An 18561-nucleotide genomic window follows, 5' to 3' on the forward strand; every position below is an offset into this window, starting at 1 on the left:
GATGGGGAGATAGAGAGGGGGAGGGTGATGGGGAGAGGAAGAGGGAGGGAAGGGGGAGGGAAGGAAGGGGAGAAGGAGAGGAGGAAGGGGAGGAGGAGGAATGGGAAGGAAGGGGGTGGGGGAGGGGGAGAGGGAGATTTATAATTTATATAATCACTTGATAACTAAAAGTTTGATTAATATTCAACATGTCATTTAAGTTTAATATGTATTTTTCTATGCAGCAAAACCTTGTCTTTCTCCACAGAAATATACTAATAAAATGTCTTATAGCTTAGAGTAATTCTTATTGTAACTATTAAATCCAACATGGTATTGAAATAGTCTTACAAATTCTTAATATTTTGGGCAAAGGCATAGATTTCTTCACAGTTAACATGAAAATCAGTTACACACCACTGAACTTACAGAACTGACAAGTCAGTAAATATAATATATACACATTAGCGTGTATTGAAAATGTGTATTCAAAATTCAGCTAACTAAATACAGACACACATTAGAGCATTTTGAAAATGTGACATTCATCTAACTGAATAGAAGTTCTGGTGAGGGGGATTAGATCTGATGATCTCACCACCAAATGCTCAGGTCTGTTCATGTTGAACAGGTTTTCAGTACAACACTCCCTGATCAGACTGACCCTGACAGCCCGTGTGTCTTGAATAGCTACCATATGTGCTAACTAAACACTGGAAATTAGAAAATATGCTGTGGGTGGGGAAACTGCTGGTAAGAGGAAGTGTTCTAGAGCAATTTCAAAGGAGAATTCCAGGTTGTGAGACCAGCAGATGTTTATGACCTTATAGAACTCCAAGAGCAGCACGTGGAAATATTCATAAAATTGGTCTTGAAATTGAGACCTAATCGAATCATTCAAAAATTTGGTCTCAATCTTTCTGCTCCATCTTCTAGGATGATCCCTGAGCCTTGAGAAGAGTGTGTGATACAGGTGTCCCATTTAGGGCTGAACAACCCACAGTTTCTTATTCTCTGTACATTGACCAGTTGTGGGTCTCTGTGTTAATCACCATCTACTGCAAGAAGAAGCTTCTCTGGTGAGGTTTGAGACATGCACTAATCTAAGGGGTATAACTACAACTATTTAGAAGGCTGTTTGATATTATGTTCATTTAGCAGAGTAACTGTAGTAGGCTCTCCCATAGGACCTATAACCAGTTTAGCTAGGTTCTTGGCCCTGATAACAGTGCCAGGTATGGGCTCCACCTTTTGACGTAAACCTTAAATTCAATCAGAAAGTATTTGATTACTGCCATAACATCCATGCCACTATTATACCAGTGGGTGTATCTCACCAAGCCAGTCCTTACTGTAGCTGGTAGGGTCCACAGCTGGGTAAGACTGATGATTACTTTTCTCCTCCAGTGGTGGGCATAGCATGCTCCATAATTGTGTAGCTAACCAGTAGGGATGCAGCTTCTAGGTCACCATCAGCTTGATTTCTCCATTTTCTATGACTCATCAGTAAGATGTAGCCATCTTCAAAAATATAGTCTTTTTAAATTATTTTTTATTTTATGTGTGTCTGCTGCCTGATGTATATAAGTGCATCGCATGCATGCAAACCTGCCAAGGCCAGAAAGAATGTCAGATCACTCAGAACGGGAGTTATAGACAGTTAGCTGCCAGGTGGGTGCTGGGAATCAACGTGGGTACTCTGGAAGAGCAGTCAGTGCTCTTAACTACTGAGCCATCTTTCCATCCCAACAGTAGTCTTACTATAAGTTCTAAGAGGTAACCAGGAACAACAGCAGTAGCTTATAATGTTTGGGGCTCTATGGGACCTCACTGGCCGACAACTCCAAAAGAGGTAACCTATTCCTGGCATTGAGCCTGTGGTGTCTTGTGTGGGCATTGTCACCCCATTATAAAGTAACAATAGAAACTCTGTATATTTTAGGAAATCTTTACAGCAGGTTTCTATTTGACCTTTTCACCCATCTTTAGTGATGGTCTTTCCTCCCCACATTCCCTCCTTCTGACCTTCCATCTCTCACCCCATTTAACCTTACCTGTTCCATTATCTTCCTTTCCCCCTTTATATCACTGTATTCTCTGTTCCCTCCCTTAAAACCCCCCTCATGGCCCCCAATTAATTTCCTGACCTCTATGCATATTCCAAATGAAACACACATATCTAAAGATTCAAAGCTAATATCTACAAGTGAGAAAAACACGCAAAGGTTGTCTTCTTGGGTCTGGGTTACTTCACTCTGAATGATTGTCTCTAGTTCCATCCATTTACCTGCAAATTTCACAATTTAATTTTTCTAACAGCTGAATAATATTCCATTGTGAACTGTACCACATTTTCATTATCTGTTCATCTGCTGAAGGATATTTGGACTGTTTCCACTTCCTGGCTGTTGTGACTAGGCAGCAGCAAACGCGACTGAGCAGGTACCTCTGTAGTGGGATGTGGAGTCCTTTGGGTATGTGCCCAGGAGCGGGATAGCTGGATATGACAGATCTACTTTTAGCTTTTTCAGGAACCTCCACACTGAATTCCACTGTGGCTGGTGTCAGTTTCACTTGCACCAACATTCTTTTGTCATTTTAAAAATCTTAGTCATTCTGTCTGGGAAAAAGACTAACAGCCAGAGGTGGTGGATGATGGCAACAAAACTGTTTCCCAGGCACAGCAGGGCTGCTGCAATATAAACTCACAGTGGTTGGGACAGCTCAAGCCAGACATAAACCCAAAATAAAGGGGGAAAGTGGGCCTGAAGTTTCACCCCGGCTGAGAAACTATTGGCAATTAATAGCTGCTGGGAGAGGGAAAGAGCGTTCTTTAAGATTGTTGCCCCTGATGGGCTGAGCACACTCCAGTGGATGGTCACACACCCAAGAGTACATAGGCATCAAAAACTGGACCTGATGGGTTTAAAAAAAAAAAATGAGGACACGAAGATGGAAGGGTAGGGAAGAGGGAGTGAACATGAGAGGAGCTGGAGTGGGGATTATATATCAAAATACACAGCATAAAATTCTCCAAGAATTAAGTAAAGTACTAAAAAATAAATAAGTAAAATATAAAAATTTATCTCAATAACTTCATAATTCATTACAGTTTTATTAAAAGGCACTGAATGCCTCTATATCTGAGCCAACCAAAGACAATAATTTTATACTAGTAAAAAGTACTACCAACGCTAAAGGTAAACGTTGCTGATTTGGGATTTCCCATGCTTATTTCTTTTCCACACATGAACAAACCGTTAGTTAGATCTTGGAATTAGTTACACAGAGAAATTGAAAATACCACCTCACCTCCGCTCACCTTCAGCCTTATCAGTGGGGAAAAAACAGCGCTATTTTGTGAGTTCTGGTGAGGAAAAATTTGGCTAAGTGGACAAAACAACTCATGACCTGAGATGCTTCCGTCACAGAGGCCTCCACAAAGTGCTAACTAGAATAAACTTTAAAGGAAAACGTTGATCTTTAAAAGATCTCCTGTATGAGTTTAGATTCCAGACTAATCGCAACCCTGAGACAACATGGGTCATTGGTTTTCACCCTGACGTCTCTATCATACACTTCATTCCGTTTCCTACGTGGGAATTACTTACTTTGTCATTAATAAACATCTTTCCTTGTAAGCACATATCTAACAAACAAGAAAGTGAGCTTCTAAAGTTTAGGCAATATTTGCACGAGTTAAAGTTAAAGCTTACAATTAGTGCTTCATAAAATGACTTAGGAGAAAAAATAACACTAGTTAACAATGGCCGCCGTTATCTAGGAGGGATGTTGAGGCTATTAATGAAAAGCAGCCAAAGCTCTAATGCAGATACGGACAGGTTAGACCTACAGAGCACACCTGTGAGCTTTTCAGGGCGCCCACAGCCTAGCATAGAGATAGAAAAGTGATCTTCTTTCTTTCTTTGGGGGGGGGGTCTTTTTTTTAAAGATATGGTCTCCCTGTAGCCCCAGCTGCCCTGGAACTTGCTATGTAGACCAGGCTGGCCTTGAACTCACAGAGATGCGCTTGCTTCTGCCTCCCAAGTGCTGGGATCAAAACCGTGCTCCACCACACCCAGTGAAAAGTGATCTTTTCTAATGGTTTAAGGAAATATGCGGTTTACTGGGGTATGGAAATAACAAGATTCAAAAATTAAGGAAACAAGAGCAGTGAAAACAAACCTGAGGCCCAGCTGCCTGCAGATCACTTCTGCATCTGCATCATCCCACTGGTCATCACAGATGGTCCCCCACTGGCCAGCATAGTACAGCTCCACTCGACCTTCGTGCCTACTGTTCCCACCAGCAAGGCGGATACCAGGCAGCACCGGGCCTGTGTGACACAAAAGTAAAAGCAACGTCAAGCCATGTTTTGTTTTGTTATTTAAATTTTATTATTTTTAGTTTATGTGTATGAGTGTATTGTCTGCATGTGTGTAAGTGCACCCATGTCGTGCAGTGCCCGTGGAGGTCAGGAGAGGGTGTCGGATCCCCTGGAACTGGAGTTATGGACAGTTGTTAGCTGCCATATGGGTGCTGGGAATCGAACCCGGGTCCTCTGTAAGAGCAGTCTGTGCTCTTAACCACGGAGTCACCTCTCCAGCCCCAGCCATGTTGTTTTTACACTTTTCCATCATAGAAAATGTATTTGGTTTTCTTTCATTTAAAAGTAATATTTATTAAACCATACCAGTGATGTGGACATACATCTGCATATATGATAGATATTATGGGACTCTTGACCAGTTAAAATACTCCAAATTGAGTTGTATTTATTGAGAGAGCCCTTCAGAGGAAACTAATTTTTTGAACAACTTTAGAAACCAGAAAAGATCCACTAATCAACCTCAGGTTATTAGAAACACATTTAATTTTATCATATTATGGTAGGGACATTAATTTTTTAAATTATTTATTTAATAAATACAAAATTAGCAGAAGCATTTCATTACAACAGCATTGACATATTCAATAACAATTTCCAGAGCTAAGATGCATCTCTTTCAAAATTGGCTCTAAATTTTTAGGTTCACAGTTGAATTATTACAGTTATATAATATTGTACTCAGTATAAACCCTATAAGACATAAAATTGAATGAGGTTTTAACCTTTAAAAAGATCCCATTTCATTATTAAAATATACTGTTTCATATAGAAAAATACATTTTTAATGCAACTAATAATGCAACTAACAGTTGTTTGTGCATGTGTCCCTAATCTCTATATATCTGATTATTACTAGCCACAGTCGGTTAATTTCTAAGATCCCTGCACCTGATCATGGACATAAAGTCATCAGGTAGATTTCAATGGTAATGTTTTTCATATCTACTAATTAACATGAAGCAAATTTTTATGCTTCTTCCTCAAATATAACTCATTTTTTAAATTTATTGATTTTTTGTGTGTATTTCATACAGAACATCCCAAACAATCTTATTCATCTATATATCCATATCCCAAGTGATACCCTCCGATGGCCCCCCTGCACCTCCCTCCCCCCTTGCTGAAGCCCATATACTCTGTCATCTCTGTCACTGTCCATTGTGTTGTCAGTGCCCCCAGCCATTCTCCAGTGCTTGACCATCCACTGAGTCTAGTCAGCCTATCTAGCGTTCCTTGTTTTAGGAAGACCAGCTCTTCCTCACCTAGCAGCAAGCTGTTGCCAATATTCCTTTAGATAAGATTGGGGTCTGCTGTTCATTTTCCCAGTTCTATGCTGGGTTACTGTCTGGGAGTCTCTTGGGCCACCCTGGCCAACAACTCAAAGGAAGGTATCTCCTGCCTGGCATTGTTTCTTGTTATGTAGCCTTTAGCTATATACATGGACTCTTAAATAATTATATTGATCACTTTAATCTTTCATTATACTTTCCTCTTGGGTGTTTAAGACCATACAATTGGCCCAGATAAACCAATTTATTTTTACTTTTAATGTCACTTGAGGATCTGTTCCTCAGGGGTCACATGGGCTTGGAAGGAGCCCTGGCTCCTTTCTTTTACCAGTTCCATCTATATGAAGATAAGTCAAAGGTCCTGCTTGACCATGGTTGGCTTCGCTTGGAAGCATGGAGGAAATGTTTGCTCTGTGTTGACCCTCCTCTTTGTAGACTGGACACTGGCTCAAGTCCATCTGGTGGGGTCTCCATGGCCTCCTTGATCAAGAGGACAGATGACTCACCACAGTTACAGGACATTTTGAGAGATGCTCCATAGTGGTAGGGACATTAATTTTTATAGCACATGAGTGTTTCTGGTGTGTAATTATTAATTATGATACTCATGCTTATGGTTACTTGCTTTCAGTATAGAATTATTTTTATATTTTTAGAAATGAAAGCAAAATTACCATTTAGTTCATTACAAGTTAGTGAACCTTATTGACTGGACCTCCAAAATGCAATTATTGAAAATTCCTTTGGGTGTGGCCCACATCGCATCCATTTCCTCTGTGAAGGACCTCTAAGAGGGGCTAGATTCCCACAGGCTGGGTGTCTTCTAAATCTAAACTTCTGTCTTCACTCCTGGCCATTTGCTGGGCTATGACCACATGTCCCCGGCCTCTGTCCCCAAGACTCCATGATGATTCCCACCTCAGAGTCCTTGGGCTTGCTGTGCTTCTGCTCGGAATTTGTCCTGCTGATCTTCACTGGTTCCTCCCTTTCCTCATTACTCAACAATCAACACCCATGCCCTAGGAGGCCTGCCCTGACTGCTTTAGTAAAATCAGCACCCTAGCTAGTTTGAAAGTAAAACGTCCTTCATGGGTCATTTGTTTGAACACTTGGTCCCCAGCTACTTGTGCTGTTTGGGAAAGCTGTGGAATCTTTAGGAAGTGGAGCCTCACTGGAGAAGTGGGTCACTGGTGGTAGGCCTTGAGGGTTTAGAGCCTGGCCCCCTTCCTGTTCATTCTTTGTTCTTGAGTGTGCGTGCAATGTGACCAGCCAGCCTTCGGCTCCTTGTGCCATGCCTTCCCTGCCCATTGCCAGGCCTTCCCCACCATGAAGGACTATATCCTTCTGAAATGTAAACCAAAACAAATAATTCCTCCTTTAAAATGCATCTGTCAGTGTACTTTATCACAGCAATAAGAAAGTAACTACGAAGATCATACACTGGGAAACCATTTTGTCCCAAGTGATGTGTTTCATATATACTACGAAAATGATCTTGCATCTTTCAGCATGATTTCCCATTACCAAAATGAGTGTTTCATGTACAACATATTTATTATACAGAACATACTTTTTATGTAACAAAGTTATGTAAAAAAGAAAATATGGTGGGCATGGCACACTCCTTTAATCCCAGCACTCAGGACGCAGAGGTAGGCAGATGTCTGTGAGACTGAGGCCAGCCTGGTCTACACAGCAAGTTCCAGGCTAGCCAGGGCTACTCTCAAAAAAATGAAGAGGAGAACAAAGAGAAAGAGGAGGAAAGGAAGAATCAGTATGATATAAATGAGATAGATTTGAAAATCAAACAGAATTCAGAGCTGGATACATTCGTATTTAACAGCATTTAATTAGATTGTCAAATATAATTCAGACTTATTTCTGAATTTAAACCCTTAAGGAAATGATTTAACTGAGACATATCTATCGCCTAGAATCATGTTTAAAACACAATGAACCTAAAACAAGATACTACTTTTTTTAGATTCAGAAAAGCTACACAAAACAGCAGCTGCCACCTTCTGAGGTGATGCTCCTCCCTGCCAGAAGTCCTCTCCACAATACACTATATTTTCTTTCATCTCCTTAACAACAAGCATTGCTCCAATAAATGGGAATATGGCCCAGTCCAGAAAATGAGGTTTATTTTGCTATTGTTTTGCTTATGAAAATCCAATGACAGATGCTAGGTTTATCAAATATAAGCAATTTTTTAATCAAAACATTTAGGTTTTTATAATGGAAGACATTAATAAAGATGGATTTGGAAAAGAAGAAAAGAGAGCATCAGAACATACAAGACACCAAACACACATACCCCCTTACACACAGGCATGCACCATGTATATATCGAGGAAATCAAGAATCAGATTAGAAACCTGTATGATCTGTCTTAAACAACTACTTGAACAAGATTTTGTTATCTAAGAATTGACCAAAAAGAAGAGAGGTAAGTTTCAAATATAAAATGGATGTTTTGTGCAAGTGGTGTGTGACAGGGCCAAGGGAGGCTTTGGTTGTTGGGGTTTGGCCTTAGCTGATGTCAGTCAGAGTTGCTAGTGTCTCCCAGCTCCACTGAGCAGTGTGCAAAAGGAGAGCCTTGAAGGTTCTTTCCAACTCCAGGATTCTGTGCTACAAGTTTTCTTTTAAAAATTGTTTTTCAATGTATATTTTTATTGAGTTTTTGTGATTTCACACAAAACATATTAATCATATTTAGACCCTCCCCACACACCCATACCTCCCGTAGCCCCACCATCACCAGATTTCACACATTCTTTCACATATGTTAAGGCCAATGGAGTCACATTTGTGTACCCAGATGTCTCTCGGTTGAGAATTTTTAAATATGTGCCAGAAAGGCCTTGAAACTGATTAATAAAACAACAGTGTGTAGTTGGGCTCTACTTTTAGCTCATTAATCTACATAAAGATACAAATTGATATTAAATTTAAAACATATCTAACACTGACCTGCTCAAGATGGGACTCTACAGTATCTTCACGTTACAAAATCATTGAACTGAAGACATTTAGGAGGTTTTAAAATACAAAGTGTCTTCCCAGCTATGAAGGCGGGTTGCTCAGTTTTCACTCTGCAATTCCTGGGCCACTAGGGACTGGAGAGATGACTCAGTGGTTAAGTTCACTGGTTGTTCTTGCAGAGGACCTGAGTCCAGGTCTCAGTACCATGGTGGCTAAAAATTGTCTGTAATTCCAGTTCCAGGGAATCTGACACCCTCTTCTGGCCTCCTTGGGCACTGCAAATATCAATGCACTTACATACATGCAGGCAAAACTCTCCACATAAAATAAAAATAATACATTTTTAAAATTTAAAAAAAGAGTCACTAAAGGGTGATACTCTGCAGTCATATTAGCTTCCCTGGTTCATGTTTGCTGGACGGAAGTTTACATTATTGCCTCAAGTAGAAGGTGATGTGGCCACTGGTAAGCTACCCATGCTTTGCTGGATGCCCCCACATCTATGCACACCTGGGCAGCACTAGTGGCTTCTGTGGGATTTAAAAAGAAAAGAAGAAGAAGAAAAAGAAGAAGAGGAGGAGGAGGAGGAGGAAGGGGAGGGGGAGGGGGAGGGTGCACACCTTTAATCCCAGCACTCTGGAGGCAGAAGTAGGTAGATCACTGTGAAACTGAGGCCCACCAGGTGTACACAGCGACTTTCAGACCAACTGGGGCTACAGGGAGATGCTTCCTCAAAAAAAAAGAGGAGGAAGGGGACAGGTGGGGCAGAGTCTGGGAGAATTTAAAGGCAGAGATGGAGGAGGTAAAAGGTCAATACAATCAAAATACACCATGTAAGTGTGTAGGACTCTCAAAGAATAAATAAATAGACATTTAAACAGACCAGTAGCCACATTATAGCTATTATTAGTGTTGTTGCCTTGTTCTCTTTGTGTCTCATAGAAAATGTCAGCATATTTTTATTAATTCTCTTAGGTTAATATACAAAGTACTGGGCTTCACTATGGTATCCTGGTACACGTGTGTCAGTGGTCAGTGTACATTGAATTATTCACTCCCTCCCCCACCAGCCTACCTGTGCCCCTCCCCTCCAGCTGATTTCTTCTCCTAGTCATCTTTTCTAGCTCCCTGATACATGTTTCCACACCCTCTTTATTTCCCACCTCCTCATGTCCCTCCCTCTCATGTCTCTAAAACTTATAAACACACATTTTGTTTTGTGTTCTGCTTTCCTGAGGGGACTAAGAGCACAGGCAGGTGTGTTCACTTAAAGAGACAATTATGAAATAATCATTTTGGGCCTTCCCTCCTTTGACTGTTTGCAGGACATTCAATAATGAACATTTCTAAATACTCTAACACTTTATAGGCTCTGGCCAAGTAAAACATACAGTATGTGTACTTAGGAAAAGGTAATTCGATATCAAAACAGTCACAAGCACAACAATACACACACACACACACACAGAGATTTGCTGGACGTAAAACGTAGAGAGTTAAAAGCAAATGGCAGCAACAGAGAATTGGCCACAATTATTTTGTTAAAGACAAAGATTAAAAGATGTTTTCTACTTTTGCTCACTGAGCATTTGTCCGTTTCCTAGTTCAGCAGAGCTAGTAATGTGTTATACACAGAATTCATTCATTCTACTTGAGGCTGGGTCTTTACAGCTCCTCTGTGAAAACTCCGTGTGGGGATAGTGACAGTAAGAAAGAGGTGACCTTTCCACAGCAGTTGTAAGTACCCAGAAATATACAGACTGTGCTAGATAGCTTTAGTGTCAACTTGACACACCTGGGTTGAGGGAGCCTCAATTGGGGAATTGTCTCCATTGGACTGGCCTGTGGCCATGCCTGTGGGCCATTTTCTTGATTGTTGAGTGATGTGGGAGGGCCCAGCCCACTGTAGGTGGTGCCACCCCTGGGCAGGTGGCCTGAGTTGCATAAGAAAGCCGACTGAACAGGGGCCAAGGGACCAAGCCAGTAAGCAGCGTTCCTCCATGGCCTGTGCTCCAGGTCCTGCCTCCAGGTTCCTGCCCTGAGTTCCTACCTTGGGCTCCATGATGAATTGTGACCTAGGAGATGTAAGCTAAATAAACCCTTTCCTCCCCAAGTTGGTAGTGGTCAGAGTGTTTTGTCACAGCAATGGAGAAACAAACTAAGACACAGACAGTCACAAAGCACTAACAACAAGGTCACGTGCTGAGAAATGAGCTATTGGGCAATTCTGTAATTATGTCCAAATGAGAGCCACTTACACCAAATGGTTGCCTACAATACATGGGGATTTGTGGTATGGCTGGTTGGTCACAGGCTACATAGGTACAGCATATACTGTTGGGAACACTGCAAGCAACTGTAACAAAGGGGTAGGCATTTGAATGTCTGAATGCAACTACACATGGAAAGGACCAGACAATTGTTAGGTCATGGGAATATTTCAGCTCTATTATGATCTTCTGAGAACATTGTCAGGTACCTTGACAGAAATGTCATTGTGAGCTGTGTGATTGTGTCAGAAGACTGAATTCTTCAGATACAGGCAAACTCACCCCAGCTGCTCCTTATGACAAATAATCAATGTGTCAGAATTGTCCCAGTGCCTGCTACAGACTGTCCCAAGCTCCATTTACATATACGTGAACCTATGCCGTCAAGCTCATTTTTGCCGCCACGGAATCCTAACACTAAAGTGAAAAGATGTCCGAAACCCTGAAATAGCACATAACCATCTGAGCAAACTGAGCCATCCTGGGCTAACACAGTCCTTAAACTTAGGTGGTAAGGGATCCAGGGGGTCTTTCTCTTTTCGTCAGGCGAATGAAAATTCAATTACAATTGTTAAGGAGGGGGCTGGAGAGATGGCTCTTGCAGAGGACTCAGGTTTGATTCCCAGCACTCACATGGTGGTCAACAACAGTCTGTAACTCCTGTTTCGGGGGCTCTGACACCCTCTTCTGACCTCTGAGGGCACTGCATGACACGGGTGCACTTAGCAGGCAATGCACTCCTACACAGAAAATAAGATTTAAAAAGTAATAAAAATGTTAAAGAGGAAAAATGGAAGAGCAGACTAACATTGCGCTTTATTGCTGTGTGTTGCCTTCCACCGTCACAAGTGCTCATCTATAGAAAACAGGAAAACGCCCTTGCTTACTAATCAGCTGTAATTAATACTATTTTATCACCTCCTTTCTACTTGGTTTCTTCATCCACTGAAGAATAAACGCTCTTCCCAATTTTAACCTCAAGCAGTGGTCATGAAAATTTTAAAGTTTTGTCCATAATTTTGGAAAGTTGTTTTGAAAATTTTATCTCTGCTCGGTAGGCAATGGTTTGGTATAATTAATTACTTCTGGAAATTCAAAATTCACCTTTCCTTACATACCACCATATATAACCATCCCAAAACCTGAAGCATTACTTTTGTTTGTTGGATTTTTTTTTTGTTTTTGTTTTTTTTAGCATTACTTTTTGAGTCTTTAAAAAAGTAAAAACTGGGGTTAGAGAGGTGGTTTAGCAGTTAAAAGCAGTGGCTGTTCTTGCAGAAGACCCAGGTTCAAATGCCAGCACCCACATGGTGGCTAACAACCGTGTGTAAGTCTAGTTCCAGGGAACCCAACTCCTTCTTCTGTCCTCCAAAGGGAATGCATGACATGGGTGCACTTACACACATGCAGGCATAACAGTCATACACATAAAATAAAAAAAATCAAGGATAAGAAAGATTAAAAGCATCAAAACTGTCACTGGGTGTACTGTTGCATGTCTTTAATCCCAGCACTCAGGAAGCAGAGTCCAGCCTGGTCTACAAAGTAAGTTACAGGCCAGCTGGGGCTACAAGGAGACCCTATCTCAAAATAAATAAATGAGTCAAAACTGGGTCAGTGAAACAGCTCAGCAGGTAAGAGAGCTTGGTGCCAAGCCTACCAACCTGGATTGAACCAGGAATCCCCATTGTGGAAGGAGAGAACACTCTGGTAAGTTGTCTTGGGTACGCACACAGATATATACATACACACAGACATACAAAAAAATTGTAAAAAAAAAAAAACTGCTTTGAAGATTTAAAACTTAAATTCAAGCACCTCTGGGACAGATGACACTCCAGCCTTAACTTTTGAGAGATGGAAAGGGAAGGGGAGGGGAGGGGGACAAAATGGCTTCTGATAAATCCGGTGAGGCCAGGCGGGCTGTGCAGGGGCCTCTCCCGGTACCCGAGGGATCGAGGCCACTTCTCAGTGAGACTTGTTGCACGGCTGGACTAGGAGGAAGGCTATGATTCTTCAGCAGACTGAATCAAATACATCAGAAATTTCATAAAATCATACTAAAATTCATGAGGACTAGGCAAATGGCTTGGTGGGTAAAGTACTTGCTGGGTGAGCATGGGAACCTGAGTTTGATCCCCAGCACTCTCATAAAATGCTGGATGTGGTGGGGTACACCTATTGCCCTACAGTTAGGGGATGGAAACAGGCAGGTACAGGTGGAAGGCTGGAGAGATGCTCAGTGGTTAAGAGCACTGGCTGCTCTTGCAGAGGACCCAGTTTGGTTCCCACCACCTACATAGTGGTTCACAACTATCTATAACTTCAGTTCCAGAGTATCCAATGCCATTTTCTGGCCTCCACAGGCAACATGCATGCATACAATGTACACACATACATGCATGCAAAATGCTTATACACATAAAATAAAGATATCTTTCAAAAAAATAAGGTAGAGATTAATAGAGGAACATACCAAAGCTGACCTCTGCATGAACAGATGTACGTGCATACACACACAGACACACACAAACACATTAAACACAGACACAAACACACTGAATACACACACACACACACACACACACACACACGCCCAAACACACACACTCATATCATCTAAAATGGTTTTTATTTCATAAAATAAGAAATTAAAAGAAAAATTAAGTCCTATTAAAAAGTTCTGAGATAATTTGCATTTTGCAACATCATGTATGATTATGATAATTTTCAAAAAAATATAGTTACATCCACTCATTACATTTTTACTGGCTTAGCTACTCACCACTCAAAGAATATAATCAATTGAGAGAAGTTTATCATATTTCACATGACTAAAAATTCAATCACAATCAAATCCTGATCAGTCAGGAGATGCCATGGGCGTGGCTGTACATATGACCAGTCCTCTGAAATTCATTCAGAGGGGCTCAACGTCTCGGTTCAGACTAAGCAAGAGAAGTCCCTGTGTAGCTCAGTAAAATATGTGAAGAACAGAATGTTAAAGAAACGTGTTCGGGTCTAGAAAGATGGTTCCACAGGCAAAGGAGTCTGCTACCAAGCTTGTCAATCTGACATAAATTATCCTCTGACCACATGCATGCTGTGGCATGCACACACTCACACAAATACACACAAAATAAATAATAAATGACAAAGTTAAAGAAATGGGTCTGAAGAGTTTGAATAATTTGAGATTTTTTTTAAATCACAAAATCTTTTACAGACATATAATAATTTTATGTAAATCTTTTAACATTTCCAATACTTTGTTTCCATCACATAATTCATTTATCCATCTGAAACATTATTTGAAATGACATTTAAATTAACATATGACCTCTATTAATCCCATCACGACCAAATTACTCAAATCAAAAGGGTTGGAAGAAAGTTCTAGTAATGAAAACAAACTATAACTTTACTTATGTATGTTAACAGATCATAGTAAGACTTAAACTAGTGCCTAAGTAAAAAGTTATCAGCAAGAAATGATGTCACATATCATCTAAATAACTGAGGTATTTAGAGGTGAAAGGTAGAAAACACCAGTACAATATAAAGGCCATAACATTCAACAGCAATGACAGGCCAGAAATGGGTTCCAAGCCAACCATCTGCTGTACCACCATTGCTCAGATGTCCAGACCTGCCATAAGAGCCTGGATACATTTAGCTGTAGCTGTGTGGCAAGAAACGTGGAGTGTTCATCCAATTTTCATTTAACACATTCATAGAAACACTTGAAATTCTGAGAAGTCAGTTTGCATGTCACTGACTAATGAAGTCTCTATCAGATAGGGAGGAGTTTATTCTTGCTGTATTTTATTATCCTAAGATGGTTGAAGTGATGGAGACCTTAAAACTAAATAATTTCCTTAATGTATGGATGAGAAAAGCTATGAACCAATGAAGCTGAGCAGTTGCTGAGTCACGGACAACTACCCCCCCAAACCAACCCCTACTGTTACCCCTTTGCCTCAAACCTAGGCAAAGACCCTACAAGAAACCCCTTTTTAAACTTTGGATATTTCCATATGCATTATAGCATGCTGGTGTTCATCACTCTGTTAGAAACACCACAGCCAATGTAACAAATGGTACATGGTAACAAACTAGTCAGGCAAATCCATGACAGCCTAAGATTTCCTGCCCACCGCAGAAAGCAGAGCAGAGTCTCTTTGATAACCCTACACGCGAGGCTGGTCCTCTAGTTGGGGCCAAACAGGCTTGTAGTGGGACTATGAATCCCCATGCACACATTTGCACAAATTCACAGGGCACAGTTATAAAATGGGAAAGGGAAACATCCCCAGCTCAGTAATCGAAAGGATAAAACAGTAGAGAAACCATGAAGTTCAAAGCCAGGTACACTAACTTCTGTTGCGATATCTACTAATAACATTCACATAAATTGTACAGCAAATTATTTGGCAAATATTGATCAATTGCCACAAGCTTTGGCTTAAAGGATTGTCTGTAGTCATTTATCAGTCTCAATCAGTACAAGGTACAGTACAGCTGATGTTGTTCAAATTCATTTAATAACTTTCAGTTTTCACCTTTAAGTCTGTTTCTGAATCACGTATCCCCGAAAGACGCTGAAATGCTCATTCCCCACTACTATGCAGTCGTATTTGTGCACAGGGTCTTTGAGGGTGGTGAAGCTAAGAAGAGGTCATTAGAGCGGGCCTAACCCAATGTGACTGCATTCTTACATCAAGGGAGAATTAAGACAAACACACACACACACACAGGGACTCTAGAATGGGCACTAGAGTCATATTCTCATAAGGAAGGAACTTAGGAGAAGCTGGGAAACAGCTCTGTAACAGACCCTTCCCCTGTGGCATCAATGATACCTTATACCAGTCAATACCTTGGTCTTACATTTCTTTTTTTTAAAGCCATTCAATTTGTAGTACTTAAGGCTTTGCTAGCAAACTAATAAAGACACTATGGTGTCTTTGAACTGCTAAGATTCTCGTCCTACTCTCCATAAGCCAAGAAAGCCCACTTGGGAGGCAGAGGCAGGCAGATCTCTGTGAGACTGAGGCCAGCCTAGCCTACATAGCAAGTTCCAGGTCAGCTGGGGCTACAGAGAGAACTTGTCTCAAAAAGACAAGAAAGAAAAAGAAAAGAAAGATTAAGCAAATCCAGCTTTTTCCCAAACAAATGAAATGCTGTGAAGACTGGATTAAGTAGCTAAGGATGTACATTCATTTGAATAGAAAAAAAGAACAGCAAAAGTAAAGACCTGATCTTAGTAGCTTCCTGACTACCAGGAATAGCAGTCAGTATATATAGACAGATAGATAGGTAGATAGATAGATGATAGATGATAGATAGATAGATAGATAGATAGATAGATAGATAGATAGATATAGATATTATACATATATATAAATATTAATAACAATAAACTTTAAAAAATTTTAAAACAGAGGTCAGTAAAGAGTAAAAACAAAACTCATCCTACTATACACACCTTTTCTCATGTACCACTGACCTTCACAGATGCATAAAACAATTCATTGTTATCATTTCTATGTTTCAGTGGGATAAAGAATGCATGCTTGTATTCTTGTTCAGATCTTAGACAGAAATGAACTTAAAGGAAGGAGAGGCAGAGAAACTTCCACTTATAAACTACTCAGAAGAATAAAAAAGAATCCATTACATGTTGAAGGATTTAATACATATATTTGACATTGCATTAAATATACTGCTATGTCCGATACTAGAAAACATACTAGGTAATCATGTTTGTGTTAAGTACAAACAATACAAAATGACATTATGGGAAATCAACTGAATTGAGAGGCTCTTTGTTCAATTTTTCAAGTACAGTGGAGAGTGCTAGTTTAATTTTGATCTTTTACAACCTGCAAGAATTAAAGTATACTATTCTTATCTACATCTACATTTGCCTGTAATTTAAATCTGTTTTAACATCGTGAAGTGGTGAATTTTATTCATATCATCCCAGGACAAAATGAAGTTAAATCATACTTTAATGTGCAGGACTTTTCCCCAAACTAACATCCAACTAAACTACATTTGCTTCCATTAGTTCACATCTATAATTCATAGTAATTGTTCATTTATCATTAACGCAGCTCCTTTAATACCCAAAAATATTAACTGTTCTGTTTCAAAATGAGAAAGTATCCTCTGAAAAAACAATTTTACTCATTATGGTGTACTTACTAGAAATTTATACATCTTATAAATTATTCCTCAGTTTAAAATATGATATGACATCATATGAAAGTGAGTGATTTATCCATGGTTAAGTCATGGCACACTGATAGTATATACATATGGCCCTAGCAGAACATTTCACAAGTTGTACGTGATCGAGGCAAACGGTATGGTATCACCACTTCCTCACATAGCACTGGCTGATGAAATGAAAAATGAACAGTAAGCAAGCCTCTCATCAGTCTCCCAGGACACATACCAAAGGGAGGGGAGTGAACTGCTGATATTATTTTGACACCTCAGCCACAGAACACAGGTAAATATCAGTCAATACTGCATCCAGTGCAAACTCACTAAGTGTGCAAAGAATGGAATCTATCCTTTCCTCACTACAGAAATCAGTATTTTCCACTGTTTTTGTTTCCTTTGATGACAAAAAAATGAGATTGAAAAGATACTCAGGTTAAATATGCCGATGTGGCTTACAGGAGAAATATTTCATTATGTTAGTGCTTTGCATAAAGTAACATTTTATTAACATTTCTGAATCAATTTTCAGAAAGCAGGAAAAGAGGAGAAAGGAGACTACCTAGAGAAGTAAACTGTGAACGAACCAAAAGCCCCTATTTCCTGGATGCCTGAAGTTTACAACACAGACTAAAGAGAAAGGCCACAAAAAGTGCTTTCCCAGAAAGTTCATTTAGGGGGAAAAAAAAAAGCGTAGGGGCTGGAGCGATGGCTCAGCGGATAAGAACACCGACTGTTCTTGCAAAAGACCTGGGTTCGAATCCCAGCACCCACATGGCAGCTAACAACTGTCCGTTAACTCCATTCCTAGGGGATCCGACAGTCTCTTCTGTCCTCCGCAGGCATTGCATGACATGGGTGCACTTAACTACATGCAGGCAATTACACGCATACACATAAAATAAAAAATAATATTTTTTTAAAAAAAGCTTAAATGTGAGAACTGAAATATTTTTACCTGGCAATTGAACTAAGTTTGGTATTCTTAATGATTATGGAATTATTAATTTCAGAAATTAATATTACAGTAGTATTTATCTGCAAATAGCATCTTAAAACAAAAATGCTTTGTCCTGCACCAGGGTCTAAATGTCATTCATCTAGACATGTATTTAAAAAGGGGGATGTAGGGGTAGAGAGATGGCTCAGTGGTTAAGAGCACTGGCCGCTCTTGCAGAGACCCAAGTTCAGTTCCCAGCACCTACGTGGTGGCTCACAGCTGCCTGTAACTCCATTTCCAGGAAATCCAACACCTCCTCTGCCCTCCAAGTCATAATAGAATGATTCCCAGATCCGGCCTTTTAAAAAATTATTTATTTATGTTTATTTTATGTGTATGAGTGTTTTGCCTCCATGTAAGTACCCATGTCATGCAATGCCCGCAGAGGTCAGAAGAGGGTGTTGGATCCCCTGGAAC

General features: G+C 40.2%; 1 protein-coding gene across 1 annotated transcript in view; it reads right to left on the minus strand.

Annotated features, from left to right (window-relative positions):
- Prss12 (serine protease 12) overlaps positions 1–18561 on the minus strand; it is an 85298-nt gene that overhangs the window by 57929 nt on the left and 8808 nt on the right. Inside the window, exon 2 of the mRNA XM_008846053.3 lies at positions 4165–4315. Coding sequence (XP_008844275.1) covers positions 4165–4315 — 151 coding nt within the window. The remainder of the gene's footprint in view (positions 1–4164; positions 4316–18561) is intronic.

The sequence above is a fragment of the Nannospalax galili genome, unplaced genomic scaffold (assembly GCF_000622305.1).
Source record: "Nannospalax galili isolate Female #2095 unplaced genomic scaffold, S.galili_v1.0 scaffold142, whole genome shotgun sequence".
NCBI lineage: Eukaryota > Metazoa > Chordata > Mammalia > Rodentia > Spalacidae > Nannospalax > Nannospalax galili.